Consider the following 27661-nt stretch of genomic DNA (forward strand, 5'->3'; position numbering starts at 1 on the left):
AAAATTGGAGGAGAAATTATTTTGCAGAAAACATGCGCAGTGGGGGGCTACCGTGTTGCTTCCTCTTTTCAAAGAAATATACTATCTACAATATTAAAACAATTGAGTTCTAGCCAACATTTCAGTAAGAGAGGACACATTTTTTCACACAGGGCTGTTCAGTGCAATACAGATTTCACTTAGAATCCAGCTCCAATTTTTTTTTTTTTAAACCTTTAAAAAAAGCCAGACTGTCGGTTCTGCCCCATTAATAGCACCAAGACCCACTCCAGAGTCAGTGAAGTAAATGTATTCAGTAGTAGAGATCCTAGCCTTTGAAATGGGATGGGGTTCATTTTCAGTTGGTCTTTCCTTTAACAGAACCTTTAGGCTAATGCTAGATGAGATGTAGGGCGGATATTTTCGGCAAGCGGAAAAGCGATTGCTGAAAATTCCGCCCTACGCCTCCTACATGTACCTGCACCCAAATGAATGAGATATGCCCGGGTGCAGGCACATGTAGCCGAAATATGTATAAAAACGCGAGAGAATGCAAAGTTTCACGTTTTTCTGCGTATATTGGCTACATGTGCCTGCACCCGAGCGTATCTCATTCATACCGGTGCAGGAATGTATAGGAGGCGTAGGGCGGAATTTCAGCAAGCGCTTTTCCGCTTGCCAAAAATGTCCGCCCTGCGCCTCGTCTGGCATTAGCCTTATTCTTTACATTCAGAGGGTGACTTCCATTGCATCCATTTACAGAAACATGTATAAGAAATCTTTAGCTAATGACCAGGCAGAGTAACACATTTGCTAGTACAGGTATGGGACCTGTTATCCAGAATGCGCAGGACCTGGTGTTTTCTGGATAAGGGATTCGTAATTTGGATCTCCATAACTTAAGTCTGCTAAAAATCATTTAAATATTGAATAAACCCAATAGGCTTGTTTTGCCTCCAATAAGGATTAATTATATCTTAGTTGGGATCAAGTACAATGTACTGTTTTATAATTACAGAGAAAAGGGAAATCATTTTTAAAAATCTCAATTATTTGCTTATAATGGAGTATATGGGAGATGGCCTTTCTGTAATTCAGAACTTTCTGGATAATGGGTTTCCAGATAAGGGATCCTATACCTGTATTCCATTTATATTTTATACAGCATAGCACAATATCAAAAACAAGAATGTCCAGTAAAACTGCTGTTTTTTTCTGCGTGATAAAGGGCTTTTCTGTCAAATAAAATTAGGCAGAAGCACGGCGACTTAAAGGGTAAGAAACACTTAGGAGGTTAAACAGCTGTGAAGAATTCCATGAAAATGCCTTAGCTGGGTGCATATAAAAGCAGGGGGTGCTAAAGGTGTAAACACACATTTATCATGATTCATTTCTAACTAGCTAAACAATTGAGCTGAAAGGCTATATATCAGGCAGATAATCAAGAGTGGCTTGTCATTACTACACACTGCGCATTTATTATCTGCTCCTACAGTCATGTCACTGTGGCTGCACAGGGCCAGATAATTGAGTTTATTCATGCAGATGGTGTATTATCAGCTCTCGCAGGAGGAGGATTCAGACAGTTAAGCGATGCCGTTTGCCAGTTAAAGATTAGGGTCCCCATGAGAATAATTAACAATCCAAAAACCCAGTTTTATGAAAAATATTTCAGTGTGATGGTTTAGTTGTAGCAGGTGGAATAGGCAGATAACAGAAGCTCCTGGGATATTTGCTTTTTTTTAGGTATTGTGTACAATGGCGACCAAAGCAAATATGACTCTGCTCTAAAGCATTGCAAGCAGCAAGCTACCCTGTTGTGAGAGCGCTGTATCAGTACAGGGGCTGCCCCAACTGGTCACTGAGAAGAGCTGCTAGCTAGGTACAGGCATGTCATTGTGAGGAAACAGCAGAGGGGAACATGATCAAACCTGTCATCCCCCGTATCAGCAGTAAGCTAAGGAAAGACCACCAAGGCCTTGCTCTATGCAGTGCTGAATAAACAATATCCTGATGAGCCACTGCCTGCCTTATGATGATGATGATTGGCACTTTGACAAAATACTGCCCTTCCTATCTTTTTAGCTTTCTTTCCTACTAGTAACGCTGGCATTATTACCTGCCGGTGACAAACATACCTGTATAAAGCAATAGGGTATAGTGGGCGCTTCATTTATAGAAGAAAATTCATATGGATGTTTTCAGTGCAGCAATAAATCATTTTATGTCACAAACATTTATGTCCAACTTGTTGCCAGAAGAGCTCAGAGGATTCTGGGAGGTGTAGTTTACCAACTGCTGGATAGATGTAGACTTAACATTCCTGAGAAAACAGGACCAAGATAATGCATTTTTGTGCCAAAATCCACCCACTGTGTTTGTGCTCACATGCCAATGCTGTGTGTGTCAATGTGCACACAACAGGAGCAAATCTGCCTTTCCTCTGCTGGCAATTCAATGCTGTAACAGAATGGTAATTCTTTAATAATCAGTGCCACTTCCGTGCTTTAGTGGAATGGAGAAAGCTGGCACAGGGGCATTAACAATGGATTTATTGTATTTGTAAGTTTGTCTATTGGTTAAATTGGTATACACCATACTGCTTCTTTGCACAAACTAAGTTGGCCAAATCATCATGGAATAAAGCTATTTGTTGGTTCTTAATTAGCTATGGTTCTTAATAAAGCATAAGACCCTCTCTTTTGAGAACTGATAATAGCCAGAATTTAACATAATCATTATTAGTTTTCCTTGAGTCCTGAACTCAGATAATCAGCAAGGATGTTCTGTTATACAGCATCTCATGCATGCACTCACTCACTCTTGCAGGTGTTATAACAGCTCCTGAGAACACATTTTATCCTCAATATTAGCTGTTTGGTGTCAGATTGCTGTTTATTCCACCCCATACTAATTGCTAACTAGCCATGCAGGATATGGATTCACTATTAGAGATGTAGCGAACTGTTCGCCGGCGAACTAATTCGCGCGAACATCGGGTGTTCGCAAGTCCGCAAATTCGCGAACTTTTCGTGATGTTCGCAATTTGGGTTCGCCGGCACCGAAAAAATCGCAAAAAGTTACGATAACGGTACGAATGCTCCGAAAAAATCGCAAAACTTACGATAACGGTACGAAAAAGTCGCAAAACTTACGATAACGTTACGAATGATCCGAAAAAGTCGCAAAACTTACGATAACGTTACGAATGATCCGAAAAAGTCGCAAAACTTACGATAACGGTACGAATGATCCGAAAAAGTCGCAAAACTTACGATAACGGTACGAATGATCCGAAAAAGTCGCAAAACTTACGATAACGTTACGAAAGCTCCGAAAAAGTCGCAAAACATACGATAACGTTACGAAAGCTCCGAAAAAGTCGCAAAACATACGATAACGTTACGAAAGCTCCGAAAAAGTCGCAAAACTTACGATAACTTTACGAAAGCGCCGGAAAATACGAAAAAGTCGCAAAATTACCGATCATTTCGAAAAACGGCGTGTGTCAATTTTTCAGAGGTTTTTGCCCTTGATCCCCCTCCTGCATGCCACTGTCCAGGTCGTGGCACCCTTTAAACAACTTTAAAATCAGTTTTCTGGGCAGAAATGGCTTTTCTATTTTTTAAAGTTCGCCTTCCCATTGAAGTCTATGGGGTTCGCAAATTTTCGGCGGAAGTTCGCAAACAGGTTCGCAAACTTTTTTTTTGAGGTTCGCTACATGACTGATGTTAAATGGGTGAGGTGGAAACCCTACCCACACTAAATCTGGTTCTGTGGAAAGGCCCTGGCATTTCAGATACACAGAGGACTAAACTAGGGTAACCGAGCAGAACCCTATTAGACTGACACAGCGAAAGCCAATTGCCGATCAACCCATCATAACCCCACTGGCCCTGCCCCTGATGGCACCGGCACAGCCCTGGCAGCACCGTCCATCCTGTGATGTCTCCGCCAGCCCAGACTTGCTACAGTCAGAATGTAGCAACCCTAGATCAAACAGCTCACTATGGCTATGTCTATAGCAACTTCCAGCAGCTACTCTGGCATTTGGCTGAATCAACAGTTTGCTTGTCCAGATCTGCATGCTTGTAAGGAGTAGAAATAGTTTGTGTAAATAGTGTTAGATAGAGGCTATATAAGGGAGAGAATAGTGTGCCATTCTGTCTTTGGCTTATGTGAGAATAAGAGTCAAAGACACCAGAGATCCTGAGACTAGTACTTGGGTACAAGGTTGACTCCTATGCCTTGAGTCTGTAAGGTCAATAATTGCTAATAAAGTGATACTGGTGACTGTGTTGTCCTTGCATTGTTCCTTGTGTTCATCTGCAAGACTGTGCAGACCTCCAGTTTATTCTCATCTTAAGCTGGCCATACACGTGGCGATCTGACGTCAGATCCGCCACACACAATCAGGGCTGAAACAGCAGATAAGGAGGTAGAAACAATAGGATTTCTACCTCCTTCTGCCGATTCAGCCCTGACAGCAGATTTTGGTCAGGTGCCTTCCATGGCGCCCGATCAAAATTTTCTAACCTGGCAGATCGGCGAGTCGTCCGATATCAGCAGCTTCCTGCGATATCGGTCGACTCGCCGACATGCCATACACGCACCGAATATCGTACGAAACGAGGTTTCGTACGATAGTATCGGTGCGTGTATGGCCAGCTTTAGTGTGAAACTACAAGTCCCTCTGTATGTGAAGGTAGTGCATGCAAAGGGTTAATTCAGTCAGTAATTACACTATAAAAGATATTTGGGGCACATCTTTACATCGTGAGCCAATAATACTGTTCATAGTATAAGTGAATGCACAGGCCAAAAAGCAAACTGGTTAGGATTTGGCCACTTTTGGCAATTTTCTATTCATTTTTATGTTTTTAACATATTTTATATACAACATTGCTTATTTTATAACAAGTTAGAAGTAAGAAACATTGCTTATTGTGGTTTCAGACAGCGTCAGACTGTAGTATGCCCACTGGGGCTGCCACTCCAGGGGCCCCTGCCGACTGACTGACTGACTGGTCAACCCCCTTCGAGTGCACATACCTTATACTTTGCTGCAATTGGGGGAGGGAAGTCAGCAAGGGAGTGCCAGTGCTTTGGATTGGGTCTGGGTTAGTGGGGCCCAGCAGGTTTTTTCCCGGTGTCCTACCGGCCCAGATTGACCCTGCATTTGAAATGCAAAAGTTCTAATGCCTATCGATTGCTAATGGAATGATAAGTAGTTACACAGCTCAGCAATTTTCAGACAATGCCTTTTCAATTGAGATCTGCTGCCTTCTGCCCCATGTTTACAAATGGTGCCAAAAATGTGTGGATACAGTTTTACATTAATTATTTTATTATTATTATATGAAAGACTCAGGAACCAGATGCAACCATTGAAAAATAGCTCTCTGGCCCATAACAGAATTTATCTAGAGATCTATTTCTCTTCTGATGTGGGGCATTATCTGCAGGCTGGCTGCCTGCAAACTCTATATCACATGAGTGTATACACAAGAACCAAGAAAATCACTTTCTACTGACAAGATCTCAGACAGGAGACACCCATTTTTATGAGATTCTGATAATATAGTCCCTGTGGACTGATGATGAACAGATGAATGAGAAAATTAGTTCTGTCGTAAAACATAACAGAAGTAGTGGAAAAAATGTAATTAACAAACTGAAAGAAAGAACATGATAAAGGCATACATTATTTAGAAATTGTTACCATTAATATTTGTCACATCATTATCTGAAAGTCACTTTATAACTTCCAATGTGGTGTTTTGTTGCTGCTAGAATGGGATGGTTTCTTTGGTAATAGTAACAAGGTGATTTTTTGGAGTGAATAGCCATTTTACATGACAGGTGACTAGTGTGTTCAACTTTGCTTTCTTCTAAAGGTGGGCATATGCGGCGCGATCCACTCATTTGGCGACATGTGATCCGCTTGTTTGGCGAGGCCACCAAATGAGCGGATTCTCTCCCGATATGCCCTCTATTGGGCTAATTCGATTGTTTGGACCTGGGGTCGAATGATCAAATTAAAATGGCGTGTATATGGGCCATCAGACCGATCCAACAGGAAAATCAAACCTGCCTCATCTAGATCTTGGCAATTTCAGGCCAGATATCTGTCAGGTAGGCCCATCGGGGGTGCCCATATACAGGCAGATAAGCTGCCAATCAGCAACTGAAATCTGCTCATGTATGGCCAACTTAAATGTAGGGGACTGAAAATTTAGTAACATTTTATCTATGTGGGCAATCCGCAAGATTTATAGACACCTTAAGGTCCCCATACACGGGCTGATTATAGCTGCCGATATCGGTCCCTTGGACCAATTCGGCAGCTTATCAGCCCGTGTAGGGGCAGAACCGAGGGGCCTGGCCGACAGATATCTGGCCTGAAATTGGGCAGATATCAATTGGCCAGGTTAGAAAATCCAGTCGGATCGGGGACCGAATCGGCCCGATTTCAGGCCAGATTATCAGTCAAGCAAGCCAGTCGTTGTTTCCCCTTCATACGCCGATAAGCTGCCGAATCTGTCCAAGGGACCGATATCGGCAGCTACAATCACCCCGAAATCTTGGGTGACTTCCTGGGGATATTGGTTTTTATATGCCAACTCTTTTCCCCCCCTCCAGGTCTGCACTGCATGTGGTACGTGTACCTTAAGTCTACTAAAAAATCCTTTAAACACAATAGGATTGTTTTGCCTACTGTAAGGATTTATTATATGTTAATTGGGATCAAATAAAATGTACTGTTTCATTATTGCAGAGAAATGTTTTTAATTATTTGCTTATAATGGAGTCTATGAGAGAAGGCGTCCTATAATTTTGAGCTTTCTGGATAATGGATCCCCTAGCTGTGTTGCAATAAAAATAAGTGATACTAAAATAAGGCTATCTGGTAATTCAGATATATGTTTTGTCTAGATTCCCTAGCTAGTGCTTTTCCTAGTTAATTACAAATGTTTTACATTTAGTTATTAACAATATAATATTATAATTCTACCACTCAGTCCTATCCATTTCTTAAGGGTGACAGATGTCTCATTTTTGTTTATGTACAAACCACAATACAGAGATCAACTATGCATTAAGATAAGGAATATGCTAGAAGTAGGCAAACAATATACTTAACTGGAAGATAACACAAGATGAAAGATTTTCCTTCCCTATACGGGGCCATTAGTGGCACTGGAGATGCAGACAGCTAGGAGACTACAGTAGAGCCAATGTGCTGTATTTAGCATAAGAGTGCTGTGGCCACACAGGAGACTAGTGGGATTATATAATAAAAGGAGCAAAGTTTGCTACAGGTTTAATCACCTATAGCAACCAACCAGCAGGGAGCATTAATTGGTCAACACTTCAAAAGTAAACACATTATGGTTTCTGTGGGTTATTGCATTTTAATATACATCTAGGCATTGTGGCCTTGTGCGGCACTAATATAGCTCTGACCTACATGTTACCTGCATCCCTACTGATCTCATAGCAAACTTGCTAGGCTGCCATTGTACAGCAGAGTAGAGCTGTGGCTAGATATAATAAATCAGGATATGCTGCCTGCTTCACTCCCTGCCAGGTTTCTCTGTTCACTTTTAAAATAAATTTTAGTATGTTGTAGAGAGTGATATTCTAAAACAATATGCAACTGGTCTTCATTTTTTAATATTTGTGCTTAAAATAAATTATTAATTAAATTATTTATCTTAAATTTACATTCAGCAACTCTCTAGTTTGGTATTTTAGCAGATATATGGTTACCTTAGCGACCAGGCAGTGGTTTAAATGAGAAACTGGAATATCAATAGGAGTGGGTCTGAATAGAAAGGCAAGTAATAAGAAGTAACAGTAACAATGAAAGTGCAGCCTCACAGAGCAATAGTTGAAAGCTGGAAAGTGTCAGAAGGGGAAAGCAAATAATTCCAAAACTATAACAAATAAAATAAAGACCAATTGAAAACTTGCTAAGAACTGTCCATTCTATAACACAGTGATCCCCAACCAGTAGCTCGTGAGCAACATGTTGCTCACCAACCCCTTGGACGTTGCTCCCAGTGGCATCAAAGCAGGTGCTCATTTTTTAAATACTAGCTTGGAGGCAAGTTTTGGTTGCATAAACCCAGTGTAAAGCCAAACAGAGCCTTCTATATGCTGCCAGTCCACATAGGGGCTACCAAATAGCCAATCATAGCCCTTATATGGCACCTCCAGGTACCTTTTTCATGCTTTTGTTGCTCCCCAACTCTTTTTACATTTGAATGTTGCTCACGGGTAAAAAAGGTTGGGGATCCCTGCTATAACATAATAAAGTTAACTTAAGGGTGAACCACCCCTTTAATTTCCCAGCAGATGGTATGCTACCTCTTGTATAAAAAGAGAAATCAACTAAATCACAGGAAAGCTCCTTATATGAGTGTTCTGCTACCGCAGCTAACCTGCAGTACAGGTACTGAACACAAAATCTCACAGTTGGGGCCTTCTTTATCTTTTTTCAATTAAAAGCCTTGTGCTGTTTCATCAGGTTGCAAAATGCTGCAGTGTAACATGAACGTTATCAGCCCCTGATTTTATCTACTGGCCCTGCAGTCCCGCAAGAGTCAGGATTACATGATATCTCTGTCTGGCTCAGCAAGAAGTTACTTTCCCAATACCCATCTTCCTGCCTGGAGTCTTCACTCTCCAGCCCCATCATTACTTTGCATATGACATGCATCTGTAATTGTAAAGATACATGCTGCTGATTGCTACTAGCTACATGGCAGCACGCCGAGTATTACAAATTAGTCTATAAAAACTCTACTTCTTGGCTATACAGTTGCTGCTTATCATTGGCAGGACATCAGGATTGTGTCCCTAAAGGTACGAGATGCCCCTCACTCATAACAACATATATCTTGCTCATCAAACAGAAGCTGTGTCTTTTGTCACTGTTGTTCTGTAGGCTCAGCTCCAATGCACTTCATCTGATAGAGAGTTTTATCAGCTACATGTTTTCAGAGCTAGGGGTTCTAAGACACTTTCAAATAAGCTTATTAATACAAGTCGTGGTAATGCATTATATTTATACCTGTAATATTGCTTTAAAATATGCTAAAACATCATGAATTAGTCATGCTGCAATGGTGCTTTCCTGTTTTTTTGTTCAAGTGGGGAGAGTGTGGACTTTGATTTGCTAGTAGCAATCCTTTATGCAGCCACAAGCCTGAGGGTATAATAAAGTTCAAAAAAATGCAGCCTAGAGAACCCATGAGGGAGGCAGTAGGAAATACTGTAAATTTAAGAACCCCCCAACCCCCAAACGTCGTATATTTATCATTGAAACATTCTAAATTATTGTTTCATTTACTTGCAAATTCATAATTTAGAGTATAGCTTAGCACAGTGGGAGACAAATTTGAGGAGAAAATGAAAATGAAATAGTTTGGTGCCCAGTGTCCAAAAACTACAAGCTGTCTGCCACGGGGTAGCTTATCTCAGAATTAAAAGTCTTTACTAATAATTTAAGCAGTATGTTTTTTTTACTTATAATTTTTGGTGCACAGGGAAGGGTATATTTTGTGTAACTATTTCAGTTTCCTTTAGGGCAAGGACATTTTTACATCAAATTTTTAAAATGCGGGTTTGAACGTAAATATACTAATGAAATAATGTGCAGCTGATGATGTGCGTTTCTTAGCCAAATGTAGAGAGGTACGGTGGCCCAGCAACATTATGTAATGTAATTAAGACACAGAAGCTACACCGCTAATATGTAAGGGCACAAGGCACCTTTCTAGAGTTTGGGTGCCATTTTGTAAATATGCAGCATATTTCAGCTTAGTGTATCTGCTACCATGCGGATCCCATGTTGATTGGCATATTGGCTTTTCGGCAGAAAAACGCATATGATGATGTGGCCTGGCAGATGTCAGCTTGTAAGCGCCCTTTGGGATTACAGTGCTGTGTATTCCATCATTGCCTATAGTGCTGCAATTTGCGGGTATTTACCCTGAAATCCACGTTTTTAAAAGCTAGCTGTAAAAAATGCCACCTTTTTCATAAAAGTGCCTTTTTCTATAGGGCAAAAAGTAATAGTCCTGTGGTCCTTTAGGCCAGGGGTCCCCAACATTTCTTACTCGTGGGCCACAGTCAAATGCAGAGAGATTTGGAGAGCAACACAAGCATCATGAAAGTTCATGGAGGTGCCAAATAAGGGCTAAGATTAGCTATTAGGTAGCCTCTATGCACACTATCAGCTTACATGAGGCTTTATTTGGTAGCAAATCTTGTTTTTATTCAACCGAAACTTGCCACCAAGTCAGGAATTCAAAAATAAGTACCTGGTTTGGGGGCACTGAGAGCAACATCCAAGGGGTTAGTCTTCACATTTTTGTGTCTTGGACAGCACTTCAATGCAGCTTTCTCATATTGTAAAATGCCTTTACTCAAAGTGGCACAGACCAAGGCAGCACTGTTTCAAGTCTGTACTGACTGAGAATGTCTCCATTGACTGAAATACACCACCAGAGAATGGCTATATGAACCATTAGTCTTAGGGAAGTGATATTCACATTTCTAGGATCAGACCACTTATCAGTAGAAGCAACTACCCTTTTGACCAGGGACACATGGTATACTATTCCAGCAGAGTAAATGCAAGGGCTTCTAGCCTGTGTCTGCAACTGGTATGGCATCAGCCTGTTAGCCCATACATGGGGCAGATTCTGGTACGAAAATGGATACGTTCTGTAAGCAGTTTCCACAGAAGGTGTATCTACACCAGCATAGAAAATGCACTATGTGCCCCTGGCCTTAGACTAAAATACAGATTAAGCGTTTCCTTTACTGGCAGAAAAATGGCAGGCAAGAAAATGTCAATCTACTCCAAAAACATGAATACGCTTTCTGTCAGTGTGCACAGACCATGGGAAGAATTGGAGCAGATTTGTGCTTTCTCCACAATTATGGTAAAAAGTTTTCAAGAAGACCTAGATGAATGAGAATCTTCATAGACATAATAAAAAACTGGATAACTGTCCCTGATGAGAGGGGTCATTTATCGAAAGAATGTAGCCTACACCATGTGTTGAATCCAGTGCAAAGTGCAGCTCTGCAGGCACAAAGCATCCCTGTACTTAGTGCTCACCAAAGGGAAGAACCAAGTACAGGGTCCGGCTGCATTCTGTGCCTACCAGCACTCTCTAACTTACCTTGTCTGAAAGAAACACAAATTAGGGGTGGGATAGAGGATGTCTACATGTAGCCCCAGCCCAAATTTTATGAATACAGCACTGCTCACTGCAGGCAGTGCTCCATTTTGGAGGGAAAATACTTTATGGTCTATAATTATGCATAAAATGGCAGATTCAGTAACATTTGGAATATATTTGTCACAGTGGACCAAGGGCCTGGGTGCAAAAACAGCAACTCCCCCCCCATCTGCCTCCCCGACCAGGGCAGTATTGCACTCATGCTCTTACTATAAGACTTGCTCTAGCACATGCCATGACTCTGGCAGGCTTTACTGGGAGGATGGGCCAGGGTTTAGTTACACCCGCTACTCCCCCCAGTAGTTACACTACTGTTTCTTATCCTTTTTCTATGCTTTCCTTATGAAGAAAAAGGTGTGCAATTTATTATTATTCAGAAATGTTTGTGCAAAAACAAGCAAATATATATTATTTTTGCCATAGACAATCAAGTTCTATGTCACCTCAGGCTGGTTCTGGCAAGTCCCTGAGATATCCTTTGAAACTCAGTAACCCCTCTGATCATTCTTCTCCCTCTATGAGGAGTTTACTAAATAATATGACATGTTCAGAGAAGGGGTTATAGGCTGTTATATAGCAATGTGCTGATCTCAGCCCTGTGCTTGAAATGTGATGAGTAGCAGGGTTGTCATTAACCTATTTCAAGGGATCACCATGCAAAATATTTACAGTTTCTACCGTATTAACCATGATTCCATTAATGATCCACTTGCTTTTTTAACAGAGGAACTTTGAAAAAAAAATACATTTTACTACACATTCTGATTTTATGGGTACTTTCATTATGACAAGACATAACTAAAGAAACACTGATACAGCTTTAACATGATTTCATGCAGAGGTTAATAATATACAAATAATAAGTGGGCCAGATGATTTTTACATTTACAGTACAGTAGTTAATGACACAATACTGTGGAGCACAAATGTCAATATATATTTAAAACTTTGAACCCTGTGTATTGTACATTTGTACTAAGAAAAGAGAACATAGACAAATGAAGCACAATCAGCAATCTAAATTTCCAGCCATCTTTTGTTATCTCTTATCTAGACTGAAGTTTGCCCCAAGCTTTTAAATGCAGATTGCATTTCCAGTTGCAGGCCAGAAAGAGAGAGAGCAGAAAAGGTTAATATTTGGATAAAGTATTAAAAAATGTAGACTGTTTAAAACGTTGCTTACAAAAAGTCAGTCTCTGACCTCCATTGCATTGCCAAATTATAAGTGAAAGGAACCTAAGTCATCCACTGCCCCTTGCAATACAGTTATTTGGCTACCTAGCTGTGCTGGGATATTTAGCATCTGTACAAAACAAGATGTCCAGGGTGCAGGGGCGATTCTGGACATATCGCCGCCTGAGGCGGCTCCTGGATGCCGCCCCCCCCGCTCCCCAGCGCTTACCTTCTGAGCGCAGGAGCGGGTCCGAGGGCGGTAAGATCGCTAGTGCAGAGAGCTCAATTGCGCTCTCTGCACTAGAAGAGCCGAATTTCCGGTTTAAAAACCGGAAATTCGGCTCTTAAAGTTACCAGGAGCGGCTTTTTGCCGCCCCTGGTAACTGGGGCGCTTCTGCCGCCTGAAGCGAGTTTCTCAACTCGCCTAATGGCAGAAGCGCCCCTGCCAGGGTGTAGACTTAACTTTCTGCAGCCACTGGGAAGCCCAACACCTTGCTTGCTTAAACGTGAACCAAACTGTCATATGTTTATCCAGGAGAGGTAGCCAGCACCATGTTGTAGCTTCCATGTTTTGGTAGCTTAATACACAAAATGTCTTAGGGCAGATTTGGTAAAACTCTAACATTTCTCGTGTTTTTATTTTTAAAAATTTAACTCATTTCCAAGAATGTCTGACATTTACAAAAAAGTCTGAACTGGAAAAGTCTGTGCGGTCGCAGAAACTGTAACTTTTTCAAATTGTCACACAAAAACCTGTCAAAAATCTGAAACATCTAAAAGTTTCATGGCAAAAGAAGGAAGTTTCAGGAAAGTGAAGGGACATCTGCCATAAATGGCCTCCTTAATGTCCTTAGCATACTGATTATCTTGTCTTTGTTATATGTTGAAAGGTCATGAGAAATGGACTTTAAGCCACACTGGGAGAATTTTTCATTACAGAGGTACAATAATTTGACACTAATATCTATATGAATTAACTCACCTATGATATCCATAAGACAGTAACATGGCTTTTCTTCCACTATTATAACTGTTATGTAGAACTGAGTCCATAATTCTGCTATTAATATTAAGAAACAGTCTTGCTCTGGGTCTCTGCAGAGCTGGCCTTAGGGAGGCTGAAATTAACTTAGCTAAGGTTCTAGGTAACAATATCCTGGAGAAACTGAATGTATACACAATTAAAAGTAAACATTTCTAATACCTTACCAATTCACAATAAATATATTGTGTTTCCATGTAGATGAAGTTAAGATGGAACACAAAATACCAAGTAAAAAAATGTATAAAAATCACTTTCTCGTTGTGCTACTCAGTTAGAACTTTTGCAGCTCTATATATACTGTTTACATCGTTTACATGCCATAAATCCAAGGATCAGTTACATAGCTGTAGTACGGACATTGTCATTGACTTCAATGGGATTTTCATATGCATGAATGTTTTCACCGGACCTAAAATTAGAAAGAAAAACATATTAAAAATCCTACCCAATACTCAATTTATACCCTATATACCCTATATAGGAGTAAAGTTTAATTTCACTTTATCTTATATGTATTATTCATCTTATTAATTTCTACATTTGTACAGGTATGGAACCTGTTATCCAGAATGCTCAGAACCTGGGGTTTTCCAGATAAAACCCCAGGTCCTGAGCATAACTTAAGTCTGCTCAACATCATTTAAATATTGAATAAGCCCAATAGGACTTTTTTGCCTCCAGTAAGGATTAATTATATCTTAGTTGGGATCAAGTACAAGGTACTGTTTTATTTTTACAGAGTAAAAGGAAATAATTTTTAAAAAATAGAATTATTTGCTTATAATGGAGTCTATCGGAGATGGCCTTTCCGTAATTCAGAACTTTCTGGATAATGGGTTTCCAGATAATGGATCCCATATCCGCGAATTTTTCATATTGAACGATCATTAACAGCGGGAAAACCTTTCCGACTTTGATCCTTCTGTACATGATTTTGGAAGCCTCCCATAGGACTCAATGGCACTCTGCAGCTCCCACCTGGCCCAAGGAAAGTCACGATACCGAAGCTCGAATTAATCCGAAACTTTCGTACTCTGCGCAACAATATGAATTTGTTGCGACGGCGACGAGAAAATTTTCGCAAGAAAAAAAAAATAACAATCATTATGAAAAAACTGCATTCGGATGCATTCGAAGCGTTCGTGGATTGATAAAGCTCCCCCTATGTGATCTCTAAAGTCCCTTACCTTAAATCCTTTATATTGCATGAATTTACTAACCAGATATTTTCTATTCTTGTCTCATAACATCCACCGGTGCCATTGGCGACCACTTCTTCAAAGTCTTTCATGTTTGTGCCTTGCCTGGAGTAAAATACAGTCTTTTAAATGAGAGAAAATGATGCCTGCAGATTTCAGACATTGGCAAGTAAGTGGTTCTGCTTTACAAAGTGTTTTCTCCAGCAATTCTAATCTAATTTCCAACATTGGGCACCCTCTTACCTACCACTGTGGCCATGTTGATTGGGCTGAGATATGACATGAGTGCAGGCAGAGCAAGCCACATATGCCACACATGATTTTATTTGCACAGAAAATGAATAGAGGTGATGTTGCAAGAACCTGCTGAGCAAGAGAGCTAAGGTAATCCAGCTTTAGCCCTGGGAGGGGTGAGCTTCTGAAACTATGAGTGCATTTAGTACAATGTGCCTATTCTTGCATAATTTCACTCTCCAGTTGTTTCCATTGTGCTTACAGTAAATGTTTATTTGTGTCTTGAATGATCCATGTTGATTTCATAATGTATTAGAAAAGCCATAGTAACCCATAGCAAATAAACTGTGTTTGCCATGTCCAGACTGGGATTCAAAATAGGCCCTTGCATTTCAAGGGCACAGAGACCCAATCAACCCCCCACCAACCCACTAGTGACTGTCTATAACATTGTACAACAGCCCCTCTGGCATTTGGCAAATCCACAGATTGCCAGCCTGGGTCTGGCTTTTGCTTTTAAACTGCAGAGCAGTAAATCTATTTTCTAATTAGTTTCCACAGGTCACTTTTTATTTTTTATTACATTATCTGCTTTGGTCATAAGGTGATAATGATTCCACTTTTTAATGTTAATAAATACTGCAGCAGTGCCATCACCAAGCCCCAATGTCCATCACCAGGACCTGGTGGGTATAACACACCAGGGCTAAAATATTAGCTAGACTGTATCAGTGCTTTAGGCAGTCAGGGCTGCTTTTAATTTATATTCCCATTTAGACAGACTGGCAAAACATATTAAGATGTGATGGATTTCTGTTTGGCAATACAATAGCCATCATTTTTTTTTATTTTACAAACACTTGGGAAATAACATTTTCTGTTATCCAGTTTTAGGGCTTGATTTAGGGTAGGGCCGAATGGCCATTTCCAGTAACCCCCAACTAAAGAGCAGTCTTCATTGGCTATAATATATTATTATTATTTATCACAATTATAAACTGGATTGAGCTTTTACTGAATCCTCCCCTGTAATCATATTGCACAAATCTAGTGTGTTTTACATATAATAAACATAGCTGAAGAATGTAAGATGAAGAACAGCTTGCACACTCACTGTGATCTCTTTTTCCAGAGCATCTTGGCTACATATACCACAAGAACGAGAAAGAGGAAGACTGTCATAGCGATAAGCCCTGTTAACCACTGAGGAAATCTTCTGCCAACATTATTATGAACTGCAAGAGAGACATTTGTTTAGATGGGAAATCTGTTCCACTATTTCCATATTCATTTCAGTAAAAATAAAAATAAAAAATAACCATTTCACTAAAAGAGCCTTTTTGATCTTGCCGTGCCATCTATTGTCAGATAAAACAGAACACAGCACAAGCACTTAGCAACACATGACAAATAGCACAGCATAAATCAAGGAAGAAACCAGAAATGTAAGCTCTATGGCACTGAAAGTCGGGTACTGTAGACTGTAGGTATTCTAAGGCAGGTAAAAAGTTGATGGAATACTAAATTTAGGGGTAATCCTCCCAGCACATTAATCTCGATAGTAATAATAATTGGGGTGCATTCCAAACAAATGCATTAATCAGGGTCAGACTGGGGTGTGCAAGACTCACCGGAGCTGCTTCCCCCAGGGCCCCACACCGCCTCTGTGGTCCTGCCACCCGCCCAGTATCCTATGCCATAACAACAATATTCAGCTATCTATCAGGGTCTCAAAGTGGCCTAAACAATGGTGTAAAATGTCCACATATGTAATTCTTATGTAAATATAAATAAGAAAAAGATTACAGCACTGGGGGGAACCACAACAGATCCCAAAAAAATCCATTTGTATATTGCATGATCTATTTACTATTGCAGCTAATGGCCCTGCAAATTATCAATTGCACTAACATAACAGGTACAACCTACAAGCACCATTTATTGAAGCAAGGGAACTTTTTGAAACAGATGTGACTGGAACAGCTCTGCAAGACTTGTATTTCTAGATATCTCTGCTAGAACTTGGGTGAATGATGAAGCACATATGCATAAAGAATACACAACTCTAACCCCCATATGTAATAAAAGGCACTAAGTTTGCCCAGGAGCAATAACCCATAGCAACCAACAAGATGTTTGTTTTAAAACAGGTGACCAGTAAATGCTATCTGCTGATTGGTTGCTATGGGTTACACCTGGGCAAACTTAGGGGCCGATTCACTAAGGGCTCTGGCACACGGGGAGATTAGTCGCCCGCGACAAATCTCCCTGTTCGCGGGCGACTAATCTCCCTAAAATGCCATCCCACCGGCGAAAATGTAAATCGCCGGTGGGATGCCATACGCGGCGGCGCGATTTCAGTGAAATCGCGGAAGTTTCCTCTCAAGGCGACTAATCTCCACATGTGCCAGAGCCCTAGCGGTCAATAAAACGAGCGCTATTTATAGAATGCGTTAAAATTTTTATCACTTCTTATTTTTCGCGACTTAACGCTCGATTCACTAAGAAGCGATGTTATTTGCGTTATTTAACTCACGATGAGCAATTTCCTGAAAACTACTGTTCTGAAAATTACCATTTCCCTGAAAACTGGAGGATGCATCATTCTAGGGCCAACGCAGACTTGAATAAATCCCACTGCAAAGTCCATGTCGTGTTGCCAAAAGCTCACGAACCGCAATTTTCTTTAAGTACCGCCTACCCCAAGTTGGTGTTAATATTCGCACAGACTAATGTGATATTTTGCGCGTTTAACGCTTCATATGTGTTTGTGAATCATGCGAGTATTATTTCTATTTGCTAATTAACGCAATGTGTTAGAAATAACACTTTGCGATGATGCTTTTTTTGCACATGTGATATGCGGATTAATGCATGTAAATGACTTTGATGAATCGGTACTTATTTATTGCATGCTTTTTACCACAAAATAGCATGCAATATGTTGTCGTTATCGACCTTTAGTGAATTGCCCCCTAATGCCTTTTATTACATAACCCCATGTAGACTGCTTGTTCTCATTCAAAGGCAAGAATCAAATGTGAAGTACACATCCTTGCCTGCAACTGTGGTTTGAAACCTACATTGTCCATTTAGGGTATACTTTTATTTCTAAATACACTGTTTACATAGCAAATAATTTACTCTACCATTTCAGATTTTATTCTTGTTGTACATTCATTCAAAAGGTGCTTTTTTTAAGCAGATCCCACTATCAGAAAGTTCTGACTTACCTATAATGTACTTATTTACTATATGTGCACTCCCAATTGCCCAAATTGCTCAAAGGCAATCCCAATCTTCTCCACTACCCCACAAAAATATAAAAAGATGAATAATTGGGAAAAAAAATAATTATTTCCTATGGACAAGGTCAGCAAAATTAGAAAAGCAACAAACTGCAAACTTGACTGTGAGATCAGTGAACCTGGACAACCTTGCTGAAAGTGTGATCGCAGCCAATATGCATGAAAGAACTTTGAGCTTTGATAATTATTCTCTTAGAATGAAACCTACAAAAAGGGCATTGTGTTCCCAGCTCCTGGACATGGTCTAGGCCAGAGGTCCCCAACCTTTTTAACCCTTGAGCCACATTCACATGTGAAACCAGTTAGGGAGCTACAGGCATAAAAAAAGTGTATCAAATATGGGCTATAATCGGCTATTTGGGAGCCCCTATGTGGAGTGGTAGCCTACAGGAGGTTCTGCTTTCCAAAAAGAAATACTTGCTTTGAGGCCACTGGGAGCAATATCCAGTGAGCTTCATGAGCCACTGGTTGGGGATCACTGCTCTAGGCAAACTGCTTTGGCTGCATATGCTTTCTGCTTTGAGGGAATGCTAATTCCCTTTAGCTGATGCAGAGGTTCAAAAACCTTTCCTTAGATTCCCCTGATGGTACCATGGCTCAAAAGTGCATGTTACTCATACTGAGTTACTGCAAACATGACCCTTATATTCTAATTCTATATTAAAGAGTGATTATTGTGATATGTTCAGCACAAATACCTGCCCATACACGTGCCAATAAGCTGCCGATTTGGTCTAAAGGTGGCCATACACGTAGAAATAACGATCTTTTGTGCGACCATTGGTCACACAAAAGATCGTTCCCACCCTCCACTGACGTTCAGGGCTGAATCGTCAGATATGGAGGTAGAAACAATAGAAATTCTACCTCTACCTGCCAATTCAGCCCTAAACAGAAATTTTGCTTGGGCACCTTCAATGGCACCCAATCAAAATCTTTTAAACTGGCTGATCGATGAGACAACCGATAGCTGCAACCTTTGCGATTTCAGTTGCCTCTTCGAGCCGCCATACACACACCGAATACTGTACGAAACTAGGTTTCGTATGATAACATCCTTGCGTATATGGCTGGCTTAAAGGAGAAAGAAAGGTAAAAACTAAGTAGGCTTTATCAGAAAGGTCTATGTAAATACAGCCATAAGCACTCACAGAAACGCTGCACTGACTTCTCTGTAAAAAGATTAGCTGTGTCTGTAATTCCTGTGCCACAGACACACAGCTCTCTCCTCTGTCCCCTCTCCTGCTCCCCCCTCCCTTAAGAATGCTAAGAACTCACTCCCCCACTTAGGAAAGTGGATCTGAGCCAATCAGCAGGAAGCTGACTCATAGTCTAACTAACTGAGCATGTACACTTGGTCTCGGTGTCTGTGCAGGAGTGGGGCATCATGGGAACTTTTTTTACACGGCTCAGTGTTTTTTCTTCCTGTTTGGCTTCAGATCTTCTGAACAGGCGAAATATGGGGAGACTTAAGGGCACTATTGAGACAACTGAAGGTATGCCTGCAGCTTGAGATGAACTCTTTATTAGCCTTTCCTTCTCCTTTTAAGGACTGATATTGGCAGCTAGAATTGGCCCGTGTATGGCCACTTTTAGAGTCACTGGCTAATTATCCAGCCAAGGCAACTACAAAAACTCTTTTAGCCTATCTTTTAGCATAATGCTCTCATTTTATTTGTTATTCTCACCAAGAATGGGGTTAATAAAAGTCTGTATGGGCACAATTAAATGCTCCAGGATAGTCACCATTCTTGCTCTCCAGTCCCTAATTTTTAGAATTAGATCTCTCGGCTAACAGATATTTAAAGGAATACTGTTATGGGAAACGTGTTTTTAAAAATGCATCAGTTAATATAACTTGTCCAGCAGAATCCTGCATTGAAATTTTTCAAAAACACAAACAGATTTTTTAAAATTTAATTTTAAAATTTCACATGGAGCTAGCCATAACCTTCATTTCCCAGGGTGCCACAGCCATGTGCTCAGACTCAGACACAATGCATTGAGATGGCTGCCTACACACCAATATCACAGCTAAAAAAAAAGTACATTTGTTGGTTCAAGAATGACATTTTAAATTATAAAGTGAATTATTTGCTATGTAAACAGTGTAATTTAGAAATAACAAGTTCACCATAAAAATCATGACAGAATCACTTTAAGTTAGAGTTCTAACTCAGATGACTGTATGCTTTGGGCAGACTTGTGTAGTTATTTTGGCATGCAGGATAAAGGGATAATTATAATAAGTGAAACTGAACTGGCAGTATTACAGTGAACAGGTTACTAAGGATGTAAAAGTTTATTCCAAGCCACTTTCCAGGGCAAGGAATTTAAAGGGGACCTATAGGCTAAATGGGAAAACCCCTAATCTTGTAGGCAATTATGAATAATATACGGTGCTGGTTTCATTTTGTGCTAAAAATTAATCCTATCTGTAAAAATGGCCCCCTATTGGAGCTCCCTATAGATCCTATCACTTCTCTGTCTGAGTTTGAAATGAAGAGTGGGCGTGTCCTAATGGTCACTGCCAGACACACAGTAGGAGGGGGATAGCCAATCACAGCCCTGCACTCACACAAGCAAAGACAGGCTTCAGTTCCCTATCAGGTCAGCCTAGCTGCTGATTGGTTCCTATCCTACAGTGCAGTGTACTGAGAGCCGCCGACTCCCCAGCTCATCCAGAGGATTCAGCCAGCAGGAAGTGGAACAGATGGGCGGGACTAGTGGGGTTGTGGTGGAATTTCTCAATAAATCAGTCTGAAATACAACTTTTTTAAGCACATTCCTTCCTATATCAAGAGAAGTATAATTCACTGGTACATTCTTAATTTTTATAGGATATGTCTCCTTTAAAATCCCTGGGGTGGCAATTTGTTATTCCCACCCTCCAATGACTCTAATCTCTGACTGCGCGCCTCACTGGCACACATAAAAAAAAAACCACACAACATGTTTTGGCACTTACAACCAAGGGCTTTCATCAGGGGCACATGCAAAAGGTGCAGGCCTCGACTTCAACAGTGTCCAGAGTGGCCACATGGTCCATTAATATGGTAGAATGCTTGGGTTTCTTTAATAAACAAATGCTTCCCATCTGATTCATTGTAATCAGACTTCTTTAGACATGGGTGTGACCCACTTTTACCCAGCAAAACAAATCTTGCAACACCCATTGTTTTCAAATCCCATAATTAGTTGGTACCAGAAATCACATTTCCTAATACTGACTGCTGTGCAGTGTGGCTAATTGTAATAAAAAATATTTAGCAAGGCCAAATTTGTACAACATGTGCTCCATAGCACAGGTGTTATTAAATTCTTTTAAACCACTGACCTACCCTCCTCACACAAGGATATATTTAAATATAAATGAATTAAGACCATTTCAGCTACAAGACTATATGAGTGTTTGACACTGAATATAACTACAACTTACTAAAGCAAAGTTTATGGTGAACATTCATTTTACTTAATATGTAGGAGCAACATGCCATTGTACCAGTGAAACATACAGCAAGTGAGTTTAGCAAGGACTCTCATAGGTTATCCAGAGTTTCAATAAAATGCAGTGCAATCATTTTGTTATGACCTGATAACAATATACAGAGTCTGATGCAAAGCTATGTAACATACCGTGCTGTGCAGAGACCTGCCCCAAGGAAAAAAGAATAAGGAGCAAATGTTGCAGGGATAACATAGTTGCCGATAGATCCCACTGCTGCCTGTCCTGGATCTGAAATGGAATGTAACATTACACTGTTGTGGAAAACAAGGAATCTTCGGATATAGTTAATGCCAAATCTGAAAGGTACACCTCTGGGCGGGACCTGGATTCCCTAACTTCATGCACAGTTCCTGTGCTAGTTTACTCAGCAAACACTTCCCTGAGGAGATAATGGGGAAAAGTATCAGAATTCACTAATATCCCATGAAGAAGCACATTTGTGGGCTTTTACTGAAAACACTGTAGTCTGGAGTCTTATGTTGGGTTGGAAATACATTTTATAATCCTGTAATTCTGTGTCACCTGCATAAGTAGTGATTAGTTAGATGCCTGTAGATCACTGTAATCTGTTCCTTGAAAAATTAGCAAATTTATGGCATATTTGTACCCATTGCTATATTCTTTCCTGTAACTCAGTTCTCCAGTTTGAAGGCCCTGTACTCCCATGAGGAAAGTGCTGCATCTGCCTGTATGCATAAATGTCTTGTTAAGATGCTGTTAAACATCTTGACAATGTATTATATATTTTCGATATAAAGCAGCTGATACATTAAAGTATCAACTGTGCCTAATTTATGTGTGAGAGTGATCCTGTCTGCATGCCTCTGAGTGTCAAGGCTAGAATAGGGCCAAAACCTTTTTGAGTGAGACTTTTATACTTCTATTCCCTTCCTGCTGAGAAAGCTGTGCTGCCACAAATCAAGGGTAAATGGCTCAATTAAGAACATGAGGTGCACCACTAAGTGCAAATATTTACACAGAATTGTGCTAGTCAAACCATCATTTGATTAAGTGCTTTCTGATGCTCGTCTATATGTGCAATGTGCTGATATGCTGGTTCTACCTTTTGGTTTGCACACTTTGGCATATTAGAATTCAGCCCCAGACTGGCAATCTGTGGATTCTGGCAAATGCCAGAGGGGCTGCTGTAAGATGCTATAGGCAGTCACTATTTAGTTGACTGGTGGGGGGCTGTTTAGGTCTCTGTGTACTTAAAGGAATACTGTCATGGGAAAACATGTTTTTTTCAAAACGCATCAGTTTAATAGAGACCTTGCTTCTTGCATCTTAAGCATGAATCATGTTGTTTTGTGATTACAATTTAAACAGTTTAAGATGTATGACGTGTAACATGCATGATGTTTCTGTATATAATTTGATGTGCATTATCTATTAACTTTCAATACAACATTCTTTATCAGTAGGTTTAAAATGATGGCCACACTGATGTGTTTTATAGATATTTTAGACAGCTTGCAGGATTGCAGGAAATACATTTGGTTTTATTGCGCAATGAGCAAATATGGTTTGGACACACATGGCTGGTTATTATGGACATTCTGGAGCAGGGTTAGTAAATATCATCATTGGCCCCTGGGCAATTTAATTCTAATTTCATATCATGTGGGGGTCTCTAAAACACCCTAAAACCCCCCATTTTCTCTTTCCTAAATATTCAGCATCATCACCACCTGAAATCCTAAAAGACTCACTAAGTGAAATCGTAAAAGACATACTAAGTATGACCCTTTGACTGGTCTCCTATTTGCTCAGTATATCAGATGTGTCTCCTACAATTCCCTGTTTGGATGCAGTGTGCCAGTCAGTTCAGTACTTCTGCTAAAAGATTGCTTAGTTGTTTGTTACAGCTATTTAATAAGTAGCCAGGTTACTTTTTTAACCAGGTTGGTCATCAATCCCACAGATAATCTCTGTTTTTCCATTTCTCTGTGTCTTAGCAGGCAAATCTATCTGTATGCAAATCATTCTCTACAAACCACTTTAATGAGTAACTGGTTACTTTGCTGTGCTGTTGTGTATATATTGTCCATCCTATTGGGTTACGGTCAGTATGGGAAAGACCCTAAACAACAACATTTCTGACATATAAATGATGTAAATTTGAATAGTATTCAGCTGTGCGGGATGGAAAAAAATGATATGCCAGTGATTGAATTGGATGGTGCAGCAGGTTTATAAAATATCCTCCTAGTATTAACATTGAAAGCTCATTTGGTGCAATGGCGCTGCACTGGAGTTCTTTCAGGTTTAAATCCAGCAGAGGGAGCTACACATGCAAGGATTGCATTACAGCCGTATAAATAAACACATCAGACAGCAACTGGTTTTCATATAACAAAAGGTGACAATAAATACGCAACAACTGATTGCAAAATGAATAACAAATAAGTTCAATTGAATATATTTTACGGGTAACTCAAACATAAGAAAATCACTCATCACAACTTAAATAACACAAAGAACATCGCTTCTTAATTATGACAAGTGTCCTTTTAGTGAATCGAGCGTTAAGTCCCAAAAATTAAGAAGTGATAAAATTTTTAACGCATGCTGCTAGCGCTCGTTTTATCGACCTTTAGTGAATCGGCCCCATAGTATCCTAATATTCTACAATAGGTGGTACATTAGTCACTATAAATTATATAGGTTTTACTGTATACAACCCTAAAAGCAGGGAATTTATGGCTAACTGGCATAAAAATCAAAAGATTCACAACTGAGCTTTTTTCTTTCATTAATATATTTAGGGCAGACATGACTAGGGGCATGACCCATTGTTCACTCCTCCCTCCAACCGTTCTTAATAAAGAAAACACGCGTGACATCACCTTTGTTGGATGATATGGCCACAGCTTTTATTTGTACAACAGTCATTTAGCAATACTTTTATTGTTTACGTACAGAAGAGAAAAAACGCCATTAACAACATGGTACAAAACTTGTAACGATTTGTAATAATTGACAACAATTGGTAACAATCAGTAGCCCTTGGTAAAGCCCTCTGCCAGTCTGCCCTTCCAGATGCCAGGAATGCTCACTATCCGCCCCTAGCTCAGTGAGATTGCCTAGCGTTGTAATATCCACACCATAGCTGTTAAACCGAAACAAACCACAAGGGACCAAGCCCTGGGGAAATTAACTGAACATATTCAACCCCACCGTGGGTACCCACCTTAGGGGTTGCCCCAAGGGTCCAGTATTGTCCAAAACACACCAACATACCCGGCAGACTGGCAAGGGACCCGCCAAAGCTGTGACTAAAATGCTACCATGGGTAGCCCATCTAGCCTCCCTGTGTTGAGCCCTGCTAAGGTTCCTACCAGCCCTGAACCTATCCCATAGCTTGCTATACTTACCTTGGCTGAAAAAATTGACCAATGGGGAGGGTGGGTGGGGATTCGCGCCGCTGCTGCCCTATCCTATCTCCCAGCTGGCTTCCCGCGCAACTGCTTGGCGCCTCCTTCAGCCCCCCCTTTTAACCCTTGCTAGCCCTGTGCCCAAGCTGCCCAATCGGTGTTCCAGTTGTCTGCCCCGTCATGTGGGCCCTCCTCCTATGCTATGCCCGGTATCCAGGCCTTTCTATACCTCACCATTTCAAAAACGGGGCTTGTTTCTAGGCTCCTCCTAAATGAAATTGTTGTTTCCTTTATAATTTATAATTATAGATTCATAGAACAACTTTCCCAGATAAAATGTGTGGCCTGCAGCTCCTGAGACGGGGTCTTATTAGCAATTTATTGATGGGGGCTGATGAAGATTCATTAGCTATATACAATAGATAGAGAAGGACTCTAGCTCCTCCAGGGAGAGTTTAATTGGAATAATTCTGTAACACAACAAGAGGAGATAATGCATTTCAGCCAGATGATTGTTTTCTCACAACCTAATGTTTTCATAGATAAGGTTTATTGAACCTTTTGTAGCATTCCCACATGAGATGCTGCTGTTTTATGTAAACATGGAAAAGATCCTTTTAAAAAACATTTAATAATAGCTTGAGAAATGTATGTGGGGGACCAATAAATGTACATCGAATGCACAGGATATAAGCTGAGGAGAAGTGTTGTAATAGGGCTATGAACTAATAAGGGGTGAACACAGTGGAAGAGGGGAAATAAGAGGCATGCTTAGGGCCCAACGCTGGGGGGGCACCAGGCAGGTGACCCACATTAGGTGCATGTATAAGATTGTGTGGTGTACCTTGTGTGAAGTCACTGCAACAAGGAGATTACTGTGTAATTTAATGGAAGATATCTTCCCCTGCTACCTGCTGATCAGCGTTGCTTCAGAATTCTTTTTTCAATATGGAATTTTGAATTGGGAATTACACAAGCCACAGTCAAATGTAAAACCACTTGGAGAGCAACACAAGCATCATAAAAGTTCATGGAGGTGCCAAATAAGGGCTAGCTGGTTTGGGGGCACTGAGACCAACATAAAAGGGATTGGTGAGCAGCTTGATGCTCACAAGCCACTGGTTGGGGATCACTGCTTTAGGGTTACAAGATCACCTGGAATTGCAGGGACACATCTATTAAATACATGTTGCATACAAATTAAATTGCAATCATTGCAGGCCTCTAGCTGGATTTTCTTTTTTTTTAATCTTTGTTTTTATTTATTTTCAAGTAGAACGACAAAAATAAAAATACAAACAATTTAGCATGTTTATCTTTTTGGATTTTCTAAATGTGTCCATGAATTTTCAAGTGTTCTGTTAACCCAAACATAATGTGCAATATGATCTGTAAGCAAAGCATTTTAGCAGAACATGCAACTTGTTCCAGTTGGAATGTAAAGGCAATGTCAGGGGCTTTAAACAGCATATATTTAAGTAGTCCATAAATGCAGGATTTATGATCTCAAGGCAGACCACCATGGATTAACACTGAAATCACTTGCCAGGCACATATACATGCAGTTATCAGGTGCAAATTGCCTGAAAAAAAAACATATGGATTGTGCAATCTGTGCCCTGCACGTTGTACTGGATAAAATTCGGGTTCAAGTTGCAAAGTACATGGTTGTTGGGAGCAAGGCATCCCTCTAATAAACTCTTGCTAGGCTTTCACCAAATGCAACAGACTTCAAAGAGGTGCCTGGTGTGGGCCACAGTGTGGGTGAATTCTTGCATTAATGTATTCACTGGGGTGAGCAAAGAGCTGCACCTTTGGGTGCCACCCATGGGGCACAGGTAAGGCACAACAAAACATTCCTGCTCTTTGCACCAGGTTGGGAACTGATCCCTGAGAACTTTGAAAACCTCTGCAATTTCAAGACACAATAAAATCTAAATAATGTATGCTGTACAATTTTGCATTATGCACGATTGCTGTGGTACCCATGTCTGTAAGCATTTGTTAAATCTTTCAAATAAAAACATTTAATTAAATTCCAGAATAACTAAATATTACAACATTTAAAATGTATTTACAGGACAGGGTGATTATTAATCATGTAATCCTGTTTATTGATTCTTGCATGCTCCTATACGGCATTTCAGTCAAAATGGCAGCTTTACAGATGAAAATTATAAACTCTGCTGTAATGAAATGTAATTTTGTAGTTCCTCGACTCACTTCAATTCTCTTGTTCTTTGGCTCCCTGCAGTGGGAAACACCTTTATGATTTATAATAAAAAAACTGGACTGAGTCCTTATACTGTGGCAATGAGCACCATGTATCTTTCACTAAGTGCACTTTTGTACATTGCCCCTGAGTATTTTTGTTTCTGCTTTTAAGGTCGGACCTGACACGGACAAGGCAAACAGAGCCACAGTTTGTATTCATTGTATTTTATGAGCAGTCCCGCTGTCAGTGTTGTTAACAGCTAATGTGTGTTATATCTGCTGTTTCTCAAACTGTTACTAAAATGCTCTGGTCACAGATCAAACTATTTAGCACGTGGCCAACAACTACAAACAACTGCACTC

At 40.3% G+C, this 27661-nt stretch overlaps 1 protein-coding gene across 1 annotated transcript; it reads right to left on the minus strand.

The window, feature by feature from the left end:
* Window positions 1–13555: 13555 nt before the first annotated feature.
* pdzk1ip1 (pdzk1 interacting protein 1) lies at window positions 13556–21935 on the minus strand. The gene is made up of 4 exons (XM_031900948.1): window positions 21836–21935; window positions 16006–16126; window positions 14679–14762; window positions 13556–13867 (listed from the first exon to the last, which is right to left on the minus strand). Exons 1-4 carry the CDS (start codon window positions 21897–21899, stop codon window positions 13795–13797), a joined length of 342 nt encoding a protein of 113 aa, XP_031756808.1. The 5' UTR covers window positions 21900–21935; the 3' UTR covers window positions 13556–13794.
* Window positions 21936–27661: the final 5726 nt, after the last annotated feature.

This window comes from Xenopus tropicalis, chromosome 4 (genome assembly GCF_000004195.4).
Source record: "Xenopus tropicalis strain Nigerian chromosome 4, UCB_Xtro_10.0, whole genome shotgun sequence".
NCBI classification, from domain to species: domain Eukaryota; kingdom Metazoa; phylum Chordata; class Amphibia; order Anura; family Pipidae; genus Xenopus; species Xenopus tropicalis.